The sequence below is a fragment of the Galeopterus variegatus genome, unplaced genomic scaffold, assembly GCF_000696425.1.
Source record: "Galeopterus variegatus unplaced genomic scaffold, G_variegatus-3.0.2 Scaffold4342, whole genome shotgun sequence".
NCBI lineage: Eukaryota > Metazoa > Chordata > Mammalia > Dermoptera > Cynocephalidae > Galeopterus > Galeopterus variegatus.
In genome coordinates this window covers 135,894-159,434 of record NW_007730453.1, presented here as the reverse complement: position 1 = coordinate 159,434, position 23,541 = coordinate 135,894, and the positions used below count along the sequence as shown (strand labels likewise).

Below are 23,541 nucleotides of genomic sequence, written 5' to 3'. Positions count from 1 at the left end.
GAAAAAAAAAAAAAAAAAAAAAAAAAAAGTAACAGGAAAAAAAACCTAAAAAATAAAATACTAAGATAAAGTTATGTCCAGAATTTTGGAAAACTGTACTGACAATAATGTAAACTGTTGACCCAAACATTAAAAAAAAAACTATCTAATCAGGTAATTCAATAATTTTTTTAGATAATATATTCCAATGAAATGAGTGCTCGGTTTTCATCATCCACTATTCTTTTTTTGGGGGGGAGGGTAAGGCCAGGGAGGCTGGATGGTATAGGGATCCTTGACCTTGGTGTTCTCAGCACCAGGCTCTCCCAACTGAGCTAACTGGCCATCCCACTCCACTATTCAAAATGGAAAATCTTTTCCGTAAAATGGTGCCTGATATGGAAGCATAATTACTTCTTTATATCATAATAAAGCCCTCTATTATTTGTAGTTCTTTTATTGTAACCTTGGAAGAAGTTAGGTGCATAACAATGCAAGAAATACCACTTTCGTTAGGGAGAAAAATTGATAAAATGGCAGTCACAGGACCTGAATGACTTCTATTCATAAATCTGCTGGTTAGGGAAGTGAGGGCCAGTATTCATTAGAATATTTGTCTTCCAGATAAAATGTCAAGTCATGGTTACAAAAGGAAAGATATATATATATTTTTTCCTTTTTGTCTTTTTTCGTGTCTGGCAACGGATCGCAACCCTCAGTGTCGCGCCCATACCGGACTGGGACCGGCAACGGGATCGCAACCCTCGGTGTTGCGGCCGCACCTCGCTCAGCCAGTGAGCGGGAACCGGTCTGTATGTGGGATCCGAACCCTCGGTGGGAGCGCCACTGCGCTCTCAAGCGGTGCACTGTAGCAGTGCGCCACCGGGCCGGCCCCAGGAAAGATATTTTTGATTCATATTATTGGCATTGCTTTTAGAGCACCTTTTCCTTCATTCTACTACAGACTCACTTAAGTGGGTCAGACATTGTGACTTGCTATAGTTTCCAGCTATGTTTATCAGCTGATACACCAATCACAGTATCCCACGACTTCAAATAAAAGAAAACTATTTTTGTGGGGAAGGTAGATTAAGACATAAACCTAACCATGAATTGGCTCAGAATATAATTAAAAAGAAAAGCCTGCAGTAAAAAATGAATAAGAATGAGAAAACAAAAGTGACTAATTTATTGAATTTTCTGGGCAAAAACAATTTAATAAAACACAAAGTAACCCAAGACATAGTTAGAAAAACTGAAATACTCGTGGGAACTGAAATTGAAAGACCAGTTAACACCACCTTAGCACAGAGCACAATTAACTTGTTTCTTTGATCTAGAAAATGGTTCGGCATGTGCTCACGTTGTGTGTTGGGGATACAAGGTGGGGTGGGGGAAGGGAGGGGAGGCCCAAATCTCAACATCATTTCTTGAGCCTAATTAACTAAATTCAAACTCAAAACTAAAATGCCTGAAGTTCAAGTGTGTTTTATAATTATGGGAAAACTGTATTTTAAAGCAAAACTACATTAGGATCAAAAATAAGGCCTTTCAGATCACAGAACTTTCTTACTGTCTATATTAGACTCATGAGAAAAACCAAGGGGAAGTGTGAGGAGAATAAAACCCTTAAACCGCTAGCATCAGCTTTTTGATAAAAAGTAACTAGAAATTACTTTAAATTTTACTAAGACCATTAATTAAAGTAAAACTATTACACTTCACTTTTAGAGAAAGCTCATTGTCTTCCAATCTAGTTATTATAAGCATCAAGAAAAAAACATAAATTGGTCCTTTTTTCTCTCCCTCAGTTTCTCTCTTTTTTTTTCTGTATCTTGTTTGGTTATTCTATTAAGTACATAAACTATGTGTGTTAATAGTTTACAATAACTTATTTACATATGTCATGTCAGCAGTTTCTATGGTCAGAAAATCATGTTAGGCCTTTGAGCTCAAACCTGCTAGGTGGACTTTGAAGATAACTATTATTTTAGTTGCTTATCAGTGCGGAATAATAGCTTTTCTTAAACACTGTTCATTTGGTGACTCAGTTATTTACTCTCAATTATGTGCAATTAATGACTGAACCTATTTCAAATGCAATGGCTTAATAGCCTCTGGCTTTAAGAGGTGTGTTGCTTTTATTTCCTTAATGAATTCTCTAAAGAATCTGTGTCTAGCTCAACCAGATGTGTCAAAGACTTAAGTAGAACTTTAGGGATTATAACTCTTCCTATACCAGAAGACTTAAATACTCCTAAGTTTTCTAGGATAAACAACCCCAGTTTTTTAAACTTTTCCTCACACTTTGTATTTTATGTTTTATGACTCTCAGATGAATTGTTTCCAAATTCTCCACATTCCTTTTTAGATTTTAGATGACGGGCCCAGTATGAAACATAGGACTCTAAGAAGGATCAGGAAAGTCCTTAGCATAGTAACAGCATTCTCTTGCAGCTCTACAATTCACACTCCTGTAACACAACCTAGTATTACTCTTACATATAAAGTTACGCTTCAGCAATCTCGGCTCCGACCTAGTTCACAGCGACAGGGCCAAACGCTCCAAGAAGGTCGGGATCATTAGTAAATACGGGACAAGCTATGGTGCCTCCCTGTGGAAAACGGTGAAGAGAACTGAAATCAGCCAGAACGCCTAGTAAACTTGTTCCTTGTGTAGCAAAACCAAGATGGAGAAACGAGCATTGGGGATCTGGCACTGTGGTTCCTGCATGAAAACAGTAGCTGCTGGTGCCTGGACCTAGGGCACCACTTCCGCTGTCACAGTAGAGTCTGCCATCAGAAGACTGAAGGAATTCAAAGACCAGCAAAAAAGCTCCACCATTTGCGACATCATCAGCCTATAATAAATGGGTTAATTTATATAACAAAATAAAATGAAATTGCACTCCAGGGGGCTGGTCGGTTTGCTCAGTTGGTTAGAGGGCGGTGTTGATAAAACTGAGGTCATGGGTTCAGATCCCCATACTGGCCAGTCGCCAAAAACAAACAAATAACACTTTAGGGGCTGGCCAGTTAGCCCAGTTGGTTAGAGCGTGATGTTGTAACACCATGGTCAGGGATTCGGATCTTCACACCAGCCAGCTGCCAAAAAATAAATAAATAAAATAAAATTACGCTTTGACATTATCAAATTTTAAAATCTGAACTCAACCTCCTTTTATTTCTCAAATTACATTTAAGGTGTTGTTCTGATTACCCTATTTAATTCCTCCTATTTTACTGAAACTGTATTTCTCCTGGGTAATTTTTAATTTCTTCATGTTTGCTAAGGCAAACAACATTGAAAGCAGACAGAGCACATCCTATGGGTACTAAAGACAGTCTACTACAGTTCAGAAAGAAAATATTGCAATATCTATTTGTTTTATCTAAAAAGTAAGAAAGAAATCAAGCCTCATTATTATTATTTTTTTTTTCCTTTTTGTCTTTTTCACTGACCGGTAATGGGATTGCAACCCTCGGTGCCACGCCCGTACCGGGGACTGGCAATGGAATCGCAACCCTCGGTGTTGCACCTGCACCGCGCTCAGCCAGTGAGCGGAACCGGTCTCCACATGGGATCCGAACCCTCGGCGGGAGTGCCGCCGTGCTCCCAAGCGGTGCACTCTCCAGTGCGCCACCAGGCCGGCCCTCAAGCCTCATTATTTAACACACATGTGGACAGTGGAATGCTCCTACAGTCCTTTGTCAGTCACATCTATGTGTACTGTGTGAAGTGACCTGAGAAGGATGGGCTTCCCACAACTTGGGAGGGTTTGATCTTTCATCCACAATCAAATGCAGTTTTGTGTAGTACAGGAGGCCATTGATGTGGTTAATTTTGTAAAAACAAATCCTTTCAATAGAATCTACACAGTATCTTACACTGAGATGGGAAATGTTGGTGAAAACTCTTCATCTTCGAGCAAAATATTCAAGGTACTGTTAAAAGCATAGGTCCTGGATACACACTATCTGGGTTCAGACCATAGTTCTGCCATCACCAGCCATGTAATCCTGGGAAAGTTATTTAGCATCTCTGAGTTTTGTTTACTTATCCATACAATGGAGGTAATAACAGTATCCACTGGATTGGGTTATTCTGAGAATGAAGTGAGCATATATGTGTGTGTTTGTTTGTGTGTATATACTTAGTATAATATCTGACACCAAAATAAGCATTACATAGCACTAGTTGTTATTACTTTAAAAAGTAGTTGACTACCAAGATGAATTACATACTTTCCTCTGACAAAAATACAAGCAATCCAGAGTTCCTTACCTGTTCTATGATGATACCTGTAGGTAGCATGCTACATAGTGGGTATTACACACACACACACACACACACATATATGCTTACGCTACAATTTTCATAATGAGCAAGACGGTAACTCTTTTCCCCTATGTGTTTGGAAAGAAGGACTCTGGAGATAGCATTTTGAAAATGTTTGGAGATATTTCCACCAGTATGTGACTTTTTTGCAGAAGAAAATGTGTGTCACTATTAAAATTCTAATCCATACTCTAAAATTTTAGAAACACAATTTTCTACTTGTTTAAAGATTTTCCAAATAATAAATTTCAGTGGGTTTTAAACTTATTTGTTGAAAAGGTAAAGTGCAATGCCTTCAAATTAGTTTGTTAGAATTACTGATTGATAGCAGAGGAAATGGAAATTTACTAGTCAAACTTCCACAAAAACCTTTACAGAAATGGTTGATGGGATTGAAAAAGAAAGTGAGTACTTGAATAAATATAGCCAACTACAACACGTTTTTTTCATTTACATCTAAATGTCTTTTTGAAATATCTTTTTCAGCTTAGACAGCTATTAAAATGAAGTATTAGAATAACTAAACTTAGAACTAAACCTTTGAAACACTGTATCACAAAGTGTTAGTGTTAAACAAAGATTTTTCAAAAAGTAATAAAGTACCAAGTAAAAAAGCATCAAGTGAAAGCAAAAAGGGTTTTATACTACTAATAATATACCAGTAAATTATTTAAAACACACTAGTTTATATCTTAAAATTTGGGGGTTACATTTCACAATACATACAGTAGATTAGTACAGGAGGCCACAAATGAGTACTTTATATGGGTGTGCATGCTGAATTATTTGTAAGGATGGAATGCATATTCAAAAAGCATAATGCTAGTTACTATCCACATCTCCATTCCTTGGTTTGGTGTCATCTAAGAAAGTAACGCCTTTTGTTTTCTTCTTCATTTAGTAACTACTTATTGAGTACCTAGTGTGTGTCAAGTACTGTGTTAGACTCAGAGAGGTACAAATTAGACATAAAACTACCACTCTCAAATAGTACTTTCTATCTTTTATGAAACATGTAATAAAGAACTATTCCCACAACCAAACTCAACTTGCTTCTCAGCTCCTTTCCCTGACTCGACTTGAAATAGCTAATAATCTTCTGTGGATTGGGATTTGAATTTGAATCTGGACATTTGAACACCCACTTAATTTTTAAGTAGTTTATATGCACCATTTATGACTTATTTTCTCTTCTAGAGATCTGCAAGCTGCTTTATGACAATGATGTAAATCTTGATATTACTGATCAAACATTCTTTCTGCAAAGCACTGTGTTAAGACAGAGGGAAGGTACGATGTATGAAGTTACACTGTTCTTTCAAAGAGATTTTATACATGACAGAACATGAGAAAACGAAAAATGACAAAAGCACCTTAATTTTTTACTCACGCTATGTGGATTGCTTCCACTTTTTAACGTGCTCCTCAGTATATTGCATTTCTAAGTATTGTATCATTTCTGCCTTGTGCTGTATTTCTTCAAGCCTGGTACCATATCATTTGAAAGTTAATTTTATCTGGCTACAACTACCTCTTTCAAATTTCATCTTATTACCTACAACTTCAAATGACTGGAATAAATTATGTTTTGTCACTACTTATTTGCACTGAAGAACACTCATCTGAAAAACAGGTAGAAAAAAAATACTGGAAACTAAGATCATAAAAATAAAAATTCTTTTTATGCCTAAAAAGGAATTCTCTACCTCTCCCTAAATAGCAATGAAAAGTGGTGATTTGAGATATTCAAGGCAAGAGACTGGACCACTTGACTTCCTGGGTCTTGTTTACTTTTAAACTCTGCCAAAGGACTTAGGTTGTAGGCCAGTTGTAGGTCAGACTTATAACCTACAGAACTACAAGATAATAAACTTGTGTTGTTTTAAGCCTCAGATTTGTTGTAATCTGTTACAGCAGCAAATAGAAAACAAATTAGATATAGATATAGATAGGCAGATATCAGGAGCCCTTTAAATGATGCAGGCAAGTGCAGGTGTATGGATAATTGTCTTTTTACTTTTTTTCCAGTTTTGGAAATCATACTAACTCACAAATATTTTCATTTTTGTTTTCTTTATATAACTGGTTACAAGAATTTGATTTACCACATTTTAGACTATTGGCTTACAAACAGCTTAGCCCATTATGGTTTCTTGATGATGGCAGCTGACAATTACCGAAAATAAATTTACTTAAGTAATATCTAGTTTGTTATTTTCTCATTTGTGTCTAGATACTGGAGAGTATCATACAAATAAGTTATAAGCTGACAACACCCGAGACTAACAGGAGTGTCCCTAAGACTGTCATCTTCCTGAGAGGTGAGGACAGGAGTTATCAAGGGAGAAAGGCCACACTCACTCAGTTCTTCCTGCCTCTCTGTCTGGGGCACATTATATACATATTGTCTTTAATCCTCATTGCCACCCCATCATTATCCTCATTTTGCAGATAAAGAAGTAGAAGTTCAAAGAGGTGAAATAATCTCACCTAGATCACACAGAAGGAAAGTGGCAGAGCTAAGTCCATTTGATTTGAAGCCCATGATCTCTCTAGTGCAGCACAGAGCACCTGATGTCAGTGGGTGGTGCTGGATAAAAGGCATCAGGACTAGGTACAGAAGAGTTTACAAATGCAAATACCTAAAGTACCTAGGAGGCACCACAGATACTGTCAGAAGAGGTGAAAGGTGAAAGTGAGATGATAAATGGTGACTGACAGTCTCAGTGAGTGGCAATAGGGTGTGGTGGGGACTGTGGAAAACACAACAGTTTATGCCTTCTCTAAAGGGAACAGCTGACAACAGTTACCAGCCAAGTGTTGCTATGTGGTGGCATAGGCCCAATGTTGCCAGATCTATTAAATTTTCAGTAAAAGCTAGAAGTATATATTTTTATGTGAAATAGCATAATTTCAAAATGCTAGGAAGTAATTCAGATTTTCTTAGAACACTGCAGGCCAAATAAACTGCATCTTCTAAGAAAACCTGCCAATTTGAGGCCACTAGTATAGACCATAGGAATCAGTACTTACCTAGAGAATGGTCCACATAAAAGAGAAGATGTGGAAAGATTGGACTAGCTTCTTTTTTCTTTCTTTTTTTTTGGCAGCTGGCCAGTACAGGGATCTGAACCCTTGACCTAGACCAGGCTCTAACCAACTGAGCTAACCAGCTAGCCCTGGGCTAGATTTTGACTGAGCTCCTTGAATGGAGAAGGTATCCTACTCCAAGGACGAGGGAGGCTCCTTCTAGGGCATTGAGGCACCTCAGAGAAGGGACTATGACTCAAGCTTGCCACAGAATCTTCTTAAAGAGACCTATCTAACCAATAATTAAAGCAACTCCAAACATATTAAGCCACATGTTATTTTTCCCTTTTCTGGTTGCTAATGCATAAGCACTTTCGGGCAGAGGTTTATTGAAAAATAGGCTTATCTGCTGTATTTCTATACGTAACAATTAGCAACCAGATTATATTATTTTAATAGAAAACAACTTCATAACATGAATCCAATTTTATGCAAAAAAGTTGACATATAATATCTACAGAGTAGGAATAAATAGTATAGGCTTTGAAAATATTCAAAATGGCACAATATCAAAAAAAAGACAACTACAGTTAAAACTTATACACATTTGAAGTAGAAAGTTCTGATTTGGGAAACACAGAAATAATTAGAGGAAACACTGAGGGATGAGTGATGTAGTAGACTGTGAGTTCTGTAGCAGGTATCACGTTCACTATCCTGATTTTTCTCACCATCGTGATTCTGCAACCCTAATATGGCCATGGAAGAGCCAGACAGCTGGCTTGAACCTGAGTTGGGAAGGCTCAAGAGAAGGACAATGGAGTAAAGGAAGAGAGCCCAAGTAGGGGTCATGCCACTCACACTTGCTAGCAAATGAGGAGGTGACAGGCAGAAAGGCAAGGCCAAGGGCAAGGGAGACTTGACTGAGGTTAACAAAAACTTATTATACACAATCACACTATAAATAATATTTAAAATTTTAAAGTACACTGCAAATTTCAAAGCATTTTAGAAAACAGACTATTTTTTTGAGCAGTTTTAGATTCACAGCAAAATTGGGAAGAAAGTACAGAGATTTCCCATATGCCCCCTCCCCAACACACATACAACCTCTCTCATTATCAACATCCACAGCAAAGTGGTACATCTTTTACAATTCATGAACCTACAATGACACATCATTACCACCCACAGTCCATAGTTTACACTCTTGGTGTTATACATTCTCTGGATTTTGACAAATGTATAATGACATGTATCCACCATTACAGTATCACACAGAAGTTTCACTGCCCTAAAGATCCTCTGTGCTCCCCCTACTCATCCCTCCCTCCCCCCAACCCCTGATCTTTTTACAGTCTCCATAGATTTGCCTTTTCCAGAATACAATAGAGTAGGAATCATACAGTATATAGCCTTTTCAGCGTGGCTTCTTTCACTTAGTAACATGAATTTAAGTCCCCTCCCTACATCTTTTTATGGCTTCACAGTTTATATATTTCTAGCGCTGAAAAATATTCCATTGTCTGGATGTGCCACAGTTTATCTGCTCACCTACTGTACGACATCTTGGTTGCTTCCAAGTTTGGGCAATTACGAATAAATCTATAAACGTCCAGGTGCAGGATTTTATGTAGACAAAGGATTTCTGCATTCACAGTCTGAATATAGATGCAAATTTTCTCAGTCAAATCATAACAATCCAAATATAGTGCACCAAATCAAAAGCATTTATCACTATGACCAGAAGAGTTTATCCTTTGAAAACACAATGAAACAACAAAAACTATAACATTACAATGTTAAGAAAAAAAACCTCTAAATTGATGATCTCAACAAATGTTTTGAGGAATTAACTCTGTATTTTGTTGTCTGCTACATCTTTTCTCTGCCCTACCTCCTTCCAACCTTTAACATAGTTAGCTTGATATAGTGGGTCGATGGACACTGTAGCCTGGTTATTGGTATCTGTTTCTGTTTGAATAATGGGGCTCTGATGCTTATGAACTGCATGACTTAAGGCAAGTTACTTAACATTGCTGGGCTTCTTCTTCCCTATGTGAAAAACAGGCATTTTTAGTAGTACCTACCTCATGGATCAAATGAGTTTATATCCATAAACTCTCAGAATAATGCCTGGCACGTAAATGTTTGTTAAATAAAATGACTAACATGTATGTGGATCTCTTGTGTGAATGCTGGTCTCCCAGAGCTGTACACAGTACTGATGATGTTGTCCCGTTGAGTCAGTCAGGTCTGCAATATGATTTTATCCTTAAAAGTTATCGAGTTAGCCTGTTTCATGGATGCCAAACTCACAAGACATCTGAGTCAGAGAAAAAGAACTTTATTATTCACAGCATAGCATGTTTCTCTGAGTTCCTCTTTTCCCACAGTTCCACAGGGGTGACATGAAAACCTTCAGAAAATGGGTTTGCATTGCACCTGGAGAATAATGAGCTTGGGGAACCCACTGCTTTTTTTTTTTTTTGTCTTTTTCATGACTGGTGCTCAGCCAGTGAGCGCACTGGCCATTCCTATGTAGGATCCGAACCCGCGGCGGGAGTGGCGCTGCGCTCCCAGCGCTGCACTCTCCCGAGTGCGCCACGGCCTCAGCCCAACCCACTGCTTTTATAGCAAGCAGCAAGCTTAGCCTGCTCTTTGTCCTAGAGGGAGGTGTTGCCTCATCCCTCAACACCGTCCACTGTAAACACAACCACGAGAAATGGTCTGGATAACGAGTGGTGCTGTAGAAAGCCTCTAAGATGGTCCTTACTGGTTCTTGCCTCCTGGTATTCAGTCCTTTGTGTAATCCCTGCAGTTGACTGTGGGCTAAACTTATTGACTCACTTCTAACTAACTGAATACTGAATACAGCCTATCACACAAGTGATAGGACGCTGCTTCAGAAATGAGGTTATGGGGGCCACCCCCACCCCGTGGCGCACTCGGGAGAGTGCGGCGCTGGGAGCGCAGCCACGCTTCTGCCGCGGGTTCGGATCCTATATAAGACTGGCCGGTGCGCTCACTGGCTGAGCGCGGTGCAGGCATCACCGAGCCAAGGGTTGCAATCCCCTTACCGGTCACGAAAAAGACAAAAAAAAAAAAAAAAAAAAAAAAAAAAAAAAAAAAGAAAGAAAGAAAAGAAAAGAAAAGAAATGAGGTTATGAAAAGACTGTGTCTTCTGTCTTGGACATCTTCTTGTGCTCTCTCACTCATTTTCTCTGCAGATGGCAAGGAACAGATGTCTCTAGCCAACAGTCAGCAGGGACCTGTGGCCCTTCAACAGCCATGTGAGTGATCTTAGAAGCAGATCATCTCCAAGCCTCGAGGTGATAGTAGCTCCAGCCCACACACTGACTGTAGCCTTGTGAGCCAGAGGCCCAGCTAAACTGCATCCAGATTCCTTACCCACAGAAAATGTCAGAAAATAAATGCTTGTTGTTTTAAGCCTCTGTGTTTTGGGATAATTTGTTATGCAGTTATAGATAAGTAATACAAGCAGTCAGAGTCTTGCATACTGAGCAAGACATGCAGGGACACAAGAGACCAGTAGATAACCATCTCCCAACAATAGGCTAAAGCTGTAATCCTCTAGGGGTAGGCAATGCCATCTTCCCAGAACAGGGCTGGCATGCATGGTGTCCCTCATCTAGGGAAGAGGCAGAAACTGAGACTGGAAACTGGAATTTAAAAGGAAGCCTTAAGCTGGAACTAGCCTTACCAATCTTGGGGCTAGTCTTTGAAGAGTTTAGCTTGCTTGAGGACATTATGCCGGGTAAGATAAAGTGCCTTCTGTTTTGTGCAAGTAGTGCAAAGTAAGATAAGAAGGAATTCTTTTACAGTGTCAAATGCTAATGCCTACAGTGCATTCAGTGAACCAGATTATCTAGTTGTATATTACTCCCTGTACTCATCTGGAGCCCATGTAAAGTTTTAAAATATTTCCCTGGTCTCATCTGTACCCCAGGAAATAAGTCGAATGACTGAGCCACATTATTAGAGGGGAAACAGTGCCCCCTGGAGGCCAAAGTGGCAATGCCCAGAGACCCCCAAGAGGCAGGAGAAGCTAAGGTAGGCAAGGGAGATGGCAGATTCCCTTGCAAGTGCTAAGAAAATATTTGATAAAACTGAAAATTTCTTTTTTATTTAAAGTCTTTAATAAATTGGTGTGGAAGTTTTTTCTTAACACTATAAAGGTTTTTTTTTTTTTTAATTTTCTAAAGAAGGAGTCAACTCTATACTTAACAGGGGGCCCGACAGTACAGTCAGTAAGAACACAGGCTTTGGAATATGACATGCCTTCCTTTTGTTAACTGTGTATATTCTTGGGCATGTTGATATTTCTGGCTAAGACTATTTCTCTATCTGTAAAATGAGGATATCTCACTGGACCATAGGGAGGATTAAATGAGATTATGTCATGTCTTTAGCACTTGGTAAGCACTCAGTATATGAGAGCTGCTATTATTATTTACTTCTACTACTACTACTACAACATTAATGAGACAAAGATGTTCCAGGTAACCACAAATACTTAATATACTATTATACATTCTGGTAATAGAATTTTCAGATAAGAAGAAATTTGGATAAGAAGATATAAATCAGAATAAATAGAGGAAGAAAGGAAGAATTAGTGAGCAAGAAAACCAAAGAATATTTGTAAAGGTATGGGGGAGAATAGAATCCTTATCCAATATAATATAGAGAGTTCTTACAAACACATAAATAACATCACTAGTCTATTAAATAAGTGGTCAAAGGAGATGAAAAAGCAGTTTAGCAAGTATGTTATCCGGTGGCCCACTTATTAGTTAATAAATGCAAAATAAAACAACTTTCAGGTCTTATACACCTTTTAAAGTTTCAAAATATAATGAAACATGAAAAGCATTGGTATTGGGGAAGACATAGAAAGAAGGCATTGACCTTGGAACATGACATACCTGACTCTGCCTCTTACCAGCTGCGAGAGTGAGGGTAAGTCACCTCCTGTCTATCTGCGCCTGTTTCCTTATCTGTACACGTAAGACAGTAACAGCATCTTAGAGACTTATTGTGAAGATTAAATGAGAAAATACACGGAGAGCTCAGAGCACAAAGCCCAGCTCTCAACAAAGGGTTTCATTATCCCTGTCATTATCCTCCTGGTTGTTGCTACTGATACGCTGAGGTTACTCCAGATAGCACCAGAAAGGGTGCTGGACCTTCAGGGGATTCTGCAGAGCAATATGTAACGAGCTATAAAGTTACATATAACCTTGAATCTTTTTTTCTACTTGTGGGAAGAAATTTAAAGGGAAAAAATGACCTAATTAAAGATGTTTCTAGCAATGCTAGTTATGAATGTCAAAATTTGGGAACAGGCTGACTGGTTAGGTCAGTTGGTTAGAGGGTGGTGTTGATAACACCAAGGTCAAGGGTTCTGATTCCTGTACCACACAGCCACCAAAAAAAAAGGGGGGCGGGAACAATTTTGCCCAGAAATAGAGGAGAGGCTAAGTAATCACTACAACTATAAAATACCTAGAAATAAAATTAATAAGAAATGTTCAAAATCCATTTAAAAAGCCAATTATCCCCATGTTGATTAAATGTAATTTTTACCAAAATCCCAATGGAAATATTTTAAATTTAAAAGATGATTCACTAGTTTATCTTGGAGATAAATGTTTGAAAATAGCCAAAAACATTTTGAAAAACAACTGTAACAAAATAAGATTTGTCCTACATGACATTAAAAAGAACTGTAAAACTATATAGTAAATAGTGCAGAGTGGTACTGATTAGGACAAGAAAAGTAGATCAATGGAGTGGAACAGGGTCCAGAAAATAACCCAGGTTCATACATACATGATTGCACACATGCTCAAGGTAGCATTTCAAATCATTGGGGGAAGATTAGATTTTTCAATAAACAGCACAAGGATAACTGGCTATCCATAAATTACTGGTGGTTTAAAAATCTAAATGTAAGAAAAACCCCCAAACCATAAAATCTTTTGTAAAACATATTTAAAAAAAAAAATCTCTATAAACTTTGGGTAGAAAGGAACTTTCTTGGTCTGACACAAAACCCAGAAGCCATGGAAGAAATGATCAGTTGATTAGATTACTTACATAGAGAAGAACTTTGTACAGAGCCTTGCCTTGCCTTATTGTCAACCTTCTGCCCTAAGAAGCCCTGAGGTTAACAGTGTGCAACAATAGCAGGAAGTGGGAGGTGGGAGTTAGGAGGTAAGGGCAGGGAGTCCTGCAGGGCACGCCAGAGTCTTTTGCAATGCTTTGCTTTGATCCTGGTCATTGCTCCATGCTCAGATAAGCAAAGCGGATTTTCCACTTGAAGTTCTGACAGACAGATTTTTAGAAATTCCTAGTATTTTAAATTTTAAAATAAATTTAAATGAAATAAAAACTCAGTTCTACCCTCCTCCAAACACCAACATAACTTCTATATAGCAAAAGAGACCATAAAGCTAAAAGGTGACTGATGCACAGACAGAAAGTATTTGCAACATGTGTAACAAAGAGTTGTTATTCATAATATATAAAGAGTCTCTTTAAAACAATAAGTAAAGGAAAATACACCTCCCCCAAAAAAACCCAACAGGCCAAGGATATGAATAGATAGTTCACTGAGAAGGAAATACAAACTGCCAATAAACAAATATGCATATGTTCAATCTCCCTACTAATCAAGAAATGCAAATTAAAACCAGATGGCTTCTTCTACTTAGCAGGGGTATGCCAGAGGAGGGTGAGTAGAGTGAGTAGTCAGCAGGGAAAAAGGCAGGCAATAGGGTGCACAGTCTGTAGAGAATTAAAAAAATAAAACTTATCATCATGCTCCAGCAATTCTAAACAATGTCAGTGGTAAAACTCTTTCCTACAGGGCAGGCTGCTCACGCTGATTCCATTCAGCAGGCCCCTGCCTACCAGAACGGCAGAAATGTAAAAAGGTTGATGGCATCCCATGTCAGTGTATGTCCACATGTTGTTGGTGGAAGCATACAGCTTTTGTGGATGGCAAATTGGAAGGACTAAATCAACATTTTAAATGTACATTTCCTTTGACCCAGTAATTCCACTTTTGAAATCTAGAGTACTAAAATATCCCCAAATATGCCCAGAGATATATGTACAAAAAAGTACACATAAACTTTTTTTTTTTTTTTTTTCCTTTTTGTCTTTTTTCGTGACCGGCAACGGATCACAACCCTCGGTGTTGCGCCCGCACCTCGCTCAGCCAGTGAGCTGCTGGTCTGTATGTGGGATCCGAACCCTCGGTGGGAGCGCCGCCGCAGTGCGCCACAGGGCGGCCCCTAGTCATGTATTTTCTGAAATGTCCTTCCATTTGGGTTTGTCTGATGTGTTCTCATGATTAGGTTGCAAGAAAGATTGTCCCTTCTGACCCATGCTACAACATGGATGAACCTTGAGGACACTGTGCTTAGTGAAATAAAGCAATCACAAAAGGACAAATACTGTATGCTTCCACATATATGAGGTCCTAGAGAAGTCAAGTTCTTAGAGACAAAGTAGAATAGTGGTTGGTAGGGGTTGGAAGGGAGGGGAGAATGGGGAGTTAGTGTTTAATGGGTACAGTGTTTCAGTTTTGCAAGTTGAAAAGAGTTCTAGAGATGGGTTACACAACAACGTGAATGTATTTAGTACTGAACTATACACTTAAAAATGTTAAGATGGTAAATTTTATGTGTATTCTACCACAATTAAAAAAAAATAATGATGATGGGCCGGCCCGGTGGCGCACTGCTACAGTGCGCCGCTTGGGAGCGCGGCAGCCCCGCCGAGGGTTCGGATCCCACATACAGACCGGTTCCCACTCACTGGCTGAGCGAGGTGCGGGTGCAGCACTGAGGGTTGCGATCCTGTTGCTGGTCCCGGTCTGGTACAGGCGTGACACTGAGGGTTGCGATCCGTTGCCGGACACGAAAAAAGACAAAAAAAAAAAAAATGATGGCAATGGATTAAAATGCTTCAAATAAGAAAAGAAAGATTTTCACCATCTCCCTCATTTATATGGAAGTTAAATTTTGATTGCATAATTTAGATAAAATGTTAGAGATGCTACAATTAGAATTATAAAATGCACTTAATACAGGCAATGAAGGGCCGAGCCCGTGGCGCACTTGGGAGAGTGCGGCGTGCTGCGCTCCCGCCGCGGGTTCGGATCCTATATAGGGATGACCGGTGTGCTCACAGCGCTCACTGGCTGAGCGCGAAAAAGGAAAAAAAAAAAAAAAAAAAAAAAAAAATACTGGCAATGAAGAAAACGACTGGCATTGGATGGAATGATTGGGATTCTACATACTTGGACATGTCAGCTCATGTTATTTTGGAGTGAGTGAAGGCTCTGATTTGTTAGAGTAGGGAAATCTGACATTCTTCATCAGAAAGACTTTTTCAACTTTTACGTATCTTGTGAGTTATACTCTTATAAGCCATTGTGCTCCTATAATTTGTCAAACAGTTCATCAAATACTACTTGTTGGAAAGCCTCATTGGTTATCCAGTATTAAGTAATGATTTATAAAGATATGGGTTTAATTCTAATTCCATTTACTAACTATTGTGATTTTAGGCATACTGTATAATGTGTTCAAGTTTCTGTTTCCTCATCTGTAAAGTGTAGTATTGTGAGGATTCAATTATATGCAGTAAGCAAAACAACTAGTATAGCTCTTGGCATATAGTTGCTATCCAATAAATTGTAGTAATGACATTTCACATAGTGAATTACTTTCTTTTAGGACTCCTGCAACTTACAGATCCAAACATTATTCTTTTATTATCGGAAATTATTCTTAAGTCAAACATAACTCAAACTGTGAACGCCAGGAGAGCAGAGACCATGTTTTCTCACCTTTTGCACCCTGGGCATCAAGCATACGTGCCTGACATACCAGAAGTTCTCAGTAAATGTTTGCCAAACAAATGCATGAACCAACACTTGATTCAGCTCTTTGCTCCATTATAACTCCTAGAATACTAACTGCCAATGTTAATCTTATTTTTAGCATGGTTTAAATTGCTTTTGCTACTTTAAAAATATAAATCTTTCCTAATTGAAGACTGTATGGTGAGGAGACATCAACATTTTCTGGCTATTCAGTTGCCAATTCAATTAAATGAACATTTATCAAGCTCTTACTACATTAATAAATCCTATACCAAGCACAAGAAGTTAGAAAGATAAATAAGGTGTGATCCCTTCTATCAGTGGAAGGTATACATTTGTACACAAATAAATACAATACAAGGCAGGATAAGATAAATCCAAAGAGCTATGGGAGTACTAATTATGGGAGTGACTATCAGTGAGGATGGGGACTGTCAGCCACTGACTACCCAATTCATCATGGACACTACGCTGAGGTTTCAATGGTATCTATGGCCAGTATCTGCCTATCCTGGTACTGTATACACTTATCTGTTATAAGAATCAAGAGGGGGTGGCTGAATTCATAGAGGCTGGCTGATGGAGGATTCAAGAATCCTGGCTCCCAACTCTCTGTCTTTTTCATCTCAAAATAATTAATACATATCTCTGTAAATGCATCCCAGTTCAGGGCCTGATCCAATAGACACACCCAGAATTATCCAAGTTACACTTTAAATTCACTGTATCATTTATTATCCCTAAGTTCCTACAAATAAGTAGAGTATGTCCACTTTTCATGATAAAACTATGGTTCAGAAAAGCTAAATTATTTCTCTAGTGTCATATAGCTAGTAAGTGTAGAGCCAGGATTAAGTCCAGAATGTATAAATGCCAATTCAATCAAAAATAACCGGTTTTCTGTAAATATGGTTTTTGCTTGATTTGGAATTACACCCTTGCTTTGAATTATCAAATCAGCAAATAATTCAAAATTAGTAACACTAGATAGATATTTTAAAATCCCTTTAATTTTGTAATAATATTCATGCACTACAGCCTGCTGAAGCAAAAAAGCCAAAATAAAACTGTGATCTGATCCTATTTACTGCAGGTAGTAAGGCTCTGCTCCATTGGCAACAAAGGCTAATTAAAGCAAAGCAAAGTTGTCCTTCCTCGTGAAGACAGACACTGAGGTGAATAACTCACGCTTTGTTTGGTCACTGCTTTTTCTGTACATCCTTAAAGTATCAAAGAACCTGGTTCTTCCTGATGCTGGCTCCACTTCAACTATTTTTAATTTTCTAATTTCTAAAGTGAAGAAGGCTGAGGTGAGCAAACTGAACCTTTATCTTCATTGTTTTTTAAAATGTTGGAGAATAAATAAATAAATAAAAATGTTGGAGAAACTGTGTGCTATTTTCAGATTCTGTTAATTTAATAATAGTTGACAAATCACAGTGAGTAAGCAGGTCAAGAACCCGAGAAGACTGGATGATAAAATTAAAATATTAAGCACAAACTTTCTTATTAAATAGCTGGCATGTGCGTGCCAAGTGTGGAGAGTTTTTATGGTTCACTGGACTGCACTGTATGCCAGACACTTCAAAGAATGTTCCAAAGAGATGGTCAGACTTACTGGAAGTTTAAAGTTAAGCCTCGAAACACATAGTTGTCATGTGCTTTTGTTTTTTAAAGAATTTTATTATAAAAAAATAATTATGAAATATTATGACATTTTATAGGACAACTAATTCAGTTTCTATGAGCCAATGACATAAATATTTTTAAGAAAGAGAAAAAGAAAACAAGACAAAAAAAAGAAAAAGCAGTGGCCTGGATTAAAAGAGAATTAAAATATCTAACAACCCAATGCATTATGTGGACTTTATTTAGATCTTAATTCAAACAAACTAACCATAAAAAGACATTTTTGAGACAATCAAGGATGTTTGTTTATGGAATTGGTGTTAGATATTACCAATAAATTGTTAGTTTTGTGACTATGGCTTTCTGGTATCTAAGAAAATGTTCGTATTTTAAAGATGAATCCTTAATATATGAAGGGACAAAATTACATGATCTTTGGGACTTCCTTTTAAATATTTCGGCAAAGGAAGAAAAAAAAAACAAGTTTATCATCAAACTTAGTTATTGAATCAAGGTAATGGGAGTTTATTGTACTATTCTCTTATGCGAGTTTAAATTTTTCAAAATAAAAAGTTTCTAACAAAATACCCCCAAATTTAAATAATGGGGGAGGGAGGGGGATGTTCTGGTTATAACTCTATACCTTCCAGACCTGTGAGGAGTCTATGATGCTCATCATGAACTGTGTGAACAATTCTTTACAGATGAAACTAGTTTGTCTTTATTTGCCAGTGTGGTTTTAGTTAAACTCCCTGACTAGAGGAAAACATACTCTAAGGTCACCAAAATCATTCCCTTTCTTAAAGTTGCTTTGAATTGTCTCCCTGCTTCCACTATTGACCTTCTCTAGTCATTCACCCATTAACTAGGGTTACATTTAAAACCTAGTCCTCGCACTCTCTGCTTAAAACCCATTAATGGATTCCAGTCCCTGGAATACAATCTCAAACTCTCACATGGCTCATGCAGCCCTAGGTGAGCTAGCCCTGTCTCTAGGCCACTACCTGCACTCACATGCTTCTGTCTGGCTGGCTTCTTTCAGATTCCCAGTGGCTGAGGTCTGTCCTGGCACACAACCTTCCCTCTTGGAACATCCTTCCTGATCCATTGTTTTCTCTTTCATAGAATCCAAGCTCTTTTCTCTCTCAGCAGTTTTGACAGTTTGGGGGTTTATTTGTTTCATGTCTGTTTTTCCCACTCTTCTAAAATATCATGTGTATTTTATTTACCACTCTACAGCCAACATCCATTGTTTTCTCTTTCATAGAATCCAAGCTCTTTTCTCTCTCAGCAGTTTTGACAGTTTTGGGGTTTATTTGTTTCATGTCTGTTTTTCCCACTCTTCTAAAATATCATGTGTATTTTATTTACCACTCTACAGCCAACGATATTCAATATTTACTGAATCAGTTAAGAAACATTTCTCTCCAAGCTTCTAATCCCGTAAGTATCATGTGAATATTAAAATGTAGTTTTGAAATATTAGAAAAAGGGAATTTGGTGAAAGATATCCAAAAAGTTGTCTTAAACTGCAGAGGAATTAGGGTTGAGGGAACAGAAGAGGCATTTGAGAGGAGAAATATAAGAGGGCAACAAGTGATGATTAGGCTGCAACCAAAAACAGGGGACATGGCAACCCCACTGTGTTTCTTGGTGTGTTTGAATTCATTATTTCCATGTTCCTGTGATGCCCTTTCTGCTCAGTCAGCGCCCTGATTTCTGTCTTAGTTCTCTGCTGTGCAGTGAAGCATGACCCTTGCTAGTGGAAAGGATCAGGGGACAGGATCCAGACAACTTGCCAGTATCTCTCTCCTATGCCAGTGAGCCAAAGTTGGCAAGAGACATGCAAAAATGTACAAATTCAGAATCGCAGGGAGGTTGAACATACTGCTCTAAAGACTGAGGTTCAAACATACAAAATTTGAATCAGATGGTTAACAAATCTGAGCTATTGAACTTATACAACTGTACATCTATATTATTATTAAAAAAATTTAACACCGCATGGTGCTTATGAGGCACCAGGCACTGGTTCTAAGTGCGTTACAGCTACTAACTCATTTATAGAAAAAAAGAGTACACATTCTTTTGTAGGTTATGTGGAACATTTATAAAAAGTGACCACGTACTGGGTCACAAAGCAAGTCTCAACAAATACCAAAAATTCAATATCTATAGACCTAATCATATGTAGTAAAAGGACAGAAACATGTAACACAGCAAGTTCCTTGACAAAGGCAAGGAGAGGCAGGAAGGGAGAAAAGAGGATGGGTTAAGAGGTAAAGTTTTAGTCTACCTAACATGCTTTATTTGAAAGAAAGAAAGAAAGAAAGGAGGAAGGAAAGCAGGGGGAAGGAGGAGGAAAATAACTTGCCTGTATTCTTTTAAAAGGTCAATGTCATGAAAGACAAAGCCAAACTGAGGAACTGTTCAGAGTAAAGGATACTAAAGATATACAACAGAATGCAATGTATGATCTGGGATTTTTCTTTTACTGTAAAGTACATTATTAAGACAATTGCTGAAATCTGAATAAGGTCTGCAGATTAGATAATTGCATTGTATCAGCATTAGTTTCCTGGATTTTGGTAATTGTTCTCTGGTTATGTAAGAGAATCTCCTTGTTTCTAGGAAACAAGCACTGGAGTATTTTGGAGTAAAGACACATCACATCTGTAAATTTCTCCTAAATGGTTCAGAAAAAACTAATCTGCACATGTAATATAGAGAGAGGAGGATCAAGCAAATGTGGGAAAATATTAACATTTAAGAAATTGTAAAGGCTATATGGGAATTCCTTGTCATATTCTTTAAATTTTTTTTAAAATTCTGAAGTTGAGTTAAAATAGAAAAGAGTTATAGCACTCACTTGGAAAAGTGTGGTGTGGAGAACACCAAGGTCAAGGGTTCAGATCCCAATACTGGCCAGCCACGAAAAAAAAAAAGTTATAGCAATCATGGCAATCTCAATTATGAGTAAATGGGTGTTGCATTATCTTTACATTTTAAGTATTTCAAAATCTAAAGAGAAGATGATTGAATAAAGTGCCGAAAATCTTTCATAAGAGGAAACCCTGGTGTCAGAAGAGATGAGGCTATCATTCACCCCACAGAAGTCTGCCTTTTCACAAATGGAAACAAGGTGCCCTCAGGGGGCTGCATTCCTCCACAAGGCTTTGCAAGCAGAGGGGGCGAGAGCTTAGTCCCCACTCTCCCTGGAAGCCCAGTGGCGCATGGGTGCAGGGAACAACCTGCCGAACTCTTCAGCCCTGACCCCGAATCTTATTTATGTACTGTTGGCAGTTTTTCTCTATGACTAGGAACCTTTCTCTAGGATAAATAGATTAATAAACAAAATATCTAAAATTTATTTACCCATTGTTCAGTTCTTGTGCATACATGCCAATGCCGCTCAGTTAGCATTTATGGCATGCTCACTGTGTAAACAAAGTGCTGTACTAGATATAGTAAAAAGGTGTAAAAATAAATAAAAGTCATGGCCAAATGCTCATGCCAAACTCCCAATCTGGGAGTTTTCCCCCATAGGAAGGGTCCTGAGTCCCTATGTGTCCCAGTGGTCATACTGTCCACTTCCATTTTTGCTGCTTCCTTTCATTTTCATACCAATTCTGGGAGGTAGGTTTCATTCACTCTCATTTTATAAATGAGGAAGCCCAGAGAAATTAACTTGCCCCCAGTTTTACAGCTACTAAGTGACAAAGACCGGAGTTTACCTCAGGTCTGTCTGACACCAAAGTCCATGTTCCTTTCATGTTACCATGTTTTAGAAGTCACAAAAACATGAATACTGTAAAATTTCACTTACTCAACGCTCGGGGATGAGTCATGCTGGACAGATGAATAAGTGAAAGGCCATCCTCCAGGAAACATTGTTCAAACCTTCCAAGTTTAGAGCAGAGAAGACTCCAGAAGCCTCTGGGGAGTCTTTTCCTCCCTGACTTTCTTTTCCCTCTTGGGCTTCTGGGATTGAAGCCTGGTACACTTGGTTTCTAGCTGACACCTTCTCGAAAAGCTCCAGCCAAAGATCCCTTTTAGCATTTTTGTACTCCCAAAGCACAAATGAGACAGACTGATAATTCAGAAGTAATTTGAGTACATACGAAAGGAAGACAAGAAATATTTACAGCAAATACAGCCACCATTAAAAACAGTTTGGTTTTCAAAGCACAGCTTTCTGATACCAGATTGGATACCCACCCAATTCTGTATATTAAAACACTTCCATTTGGTCCTAGTGGGTGGGTATGGCATCGCAGGCCTGTTTCCCATCTCGCTGGTCAGCATTTTGCTAAATCTTGGCCAGGTAGCTTGCAGTATTTATCTTGCCCTTAGTAACCTTCCTGAATTCGTTTCCTCATCCTTACAAAAAGGGGATGATAAAATACCTAACTCATACAGATGAATGGAGAAACCATGTAGGTAATTAATGCATAGTAAGCGCTCATAAGTTATTTTTCTTTTTTCCCCCCATCTCTGCACACATATGTAATAATAATATCAATTGTAGCTAATGGTTCAGCACTTACTATGTCCCAGGGACTATTCTAAGCACTTTACATGAATGAACTAATTTAATCCTGACTTTCACCTTCATTTTGTAGATGAGAACATGGAGGCACAGACAGGACAAACAAGTTGCCCAAGTTCAAATGGCTAGTAAATAGCAAACCTGGGACTCCATCTAGCTGACTGGGCTCCAGAAGCAGCATTTTTAATCACCACATACACAATTGACCCCTGTGCTGAAAGCCAACCATCCACAGCTGCGTTCCACTCAGTTGCCCCTTCCAGTCCGTCTCCATCCCCAACCTGCACCTGCAAGCCGATATTAGAGCAAGAAGAGAAAGAATAGAGGGAACATAAAAAAGAGCCTACAAATGTATCCTATTGTATATAGAGACATCACTTACGATGGAAGACACAGCTACTTTATATTCTTCTGTACTGTTTGATTCTTAGAACAGGCACGTAGTACTTCCAAAATCAATAAAAAGTATATGTGATGGTAGACTCACTTTGGGGGAAAAAATTGCCAAGAATAGAAACTTTGGAAAAGAATAAAGGATTGCAGATGGGAGGGAATTTTTTCATTTGTTCTTTATTATAATATCAGCTGAACTGCATTAAAACAACTTATCAGTAAGTAGTGAATATTTTCCCATATCATTAGGATTGAGGTTAAGAGTAAACCTTAAAAACAGACATGGGTTGAATTCCAGCAACACTATTTTACTAGCCTTTTGAATTTTACCTAATTGTGTTTTTTCATCCATAAATGGGAATGATACATTTCATATAGGGATTTGTTAGGTTTAAGTAAGGCGATATAATTAGGGTGCTCGGTACTGTGCCAGATTCCTCACAACTGTATGACAATTTTCTTTCTACATCACTTTAATGGGTGAAGAGTATGCTAGCTCATGGGGATGTAACATGATTCTTTTAACCTCTCACACTGTTAAACATTTGGATGATTTTCAATATTATCGATAATATAAACAATAGTAAATTCCCCCCATACATTTCTGCTTGATCAAAGTATATGAACGTTGTAAACTTCTGACACACATTATCAAATCATCTACCAATATATAGGTTTACCAAGTTAAGCCTTCTCTAT

At 38.2% G+C, this 23,541-nt stretch overlaps 1 protein-coding gene across 1 annotated transcript; it reads right to left on the bottom strand.

The window, feature by feature from the left end:
• Nucleotides 1-2,516: 2,516 nt before the first annotated feature.
• LOC103602894 (chromosome unknown open reading frame, human C8orf44) lies at nt 2,517-22,017 on the bottom strand (the record flags this gene model as incomplete). The annotated part of the gene is given in 4 exon segments (XM_008587345.1): nt 2,517-2,840; nt 8,210-8,271; nt 21,727-21,985; nt 21,988-22,017. Coding segments are annotated over 4 exon segments (675 nt in total), but the record flags the coding sequence as incomplete, so codon positions are not given.
• Between the last annotated feature and the right edge of the window lie 1,524 nt (nt 22,018-23,541).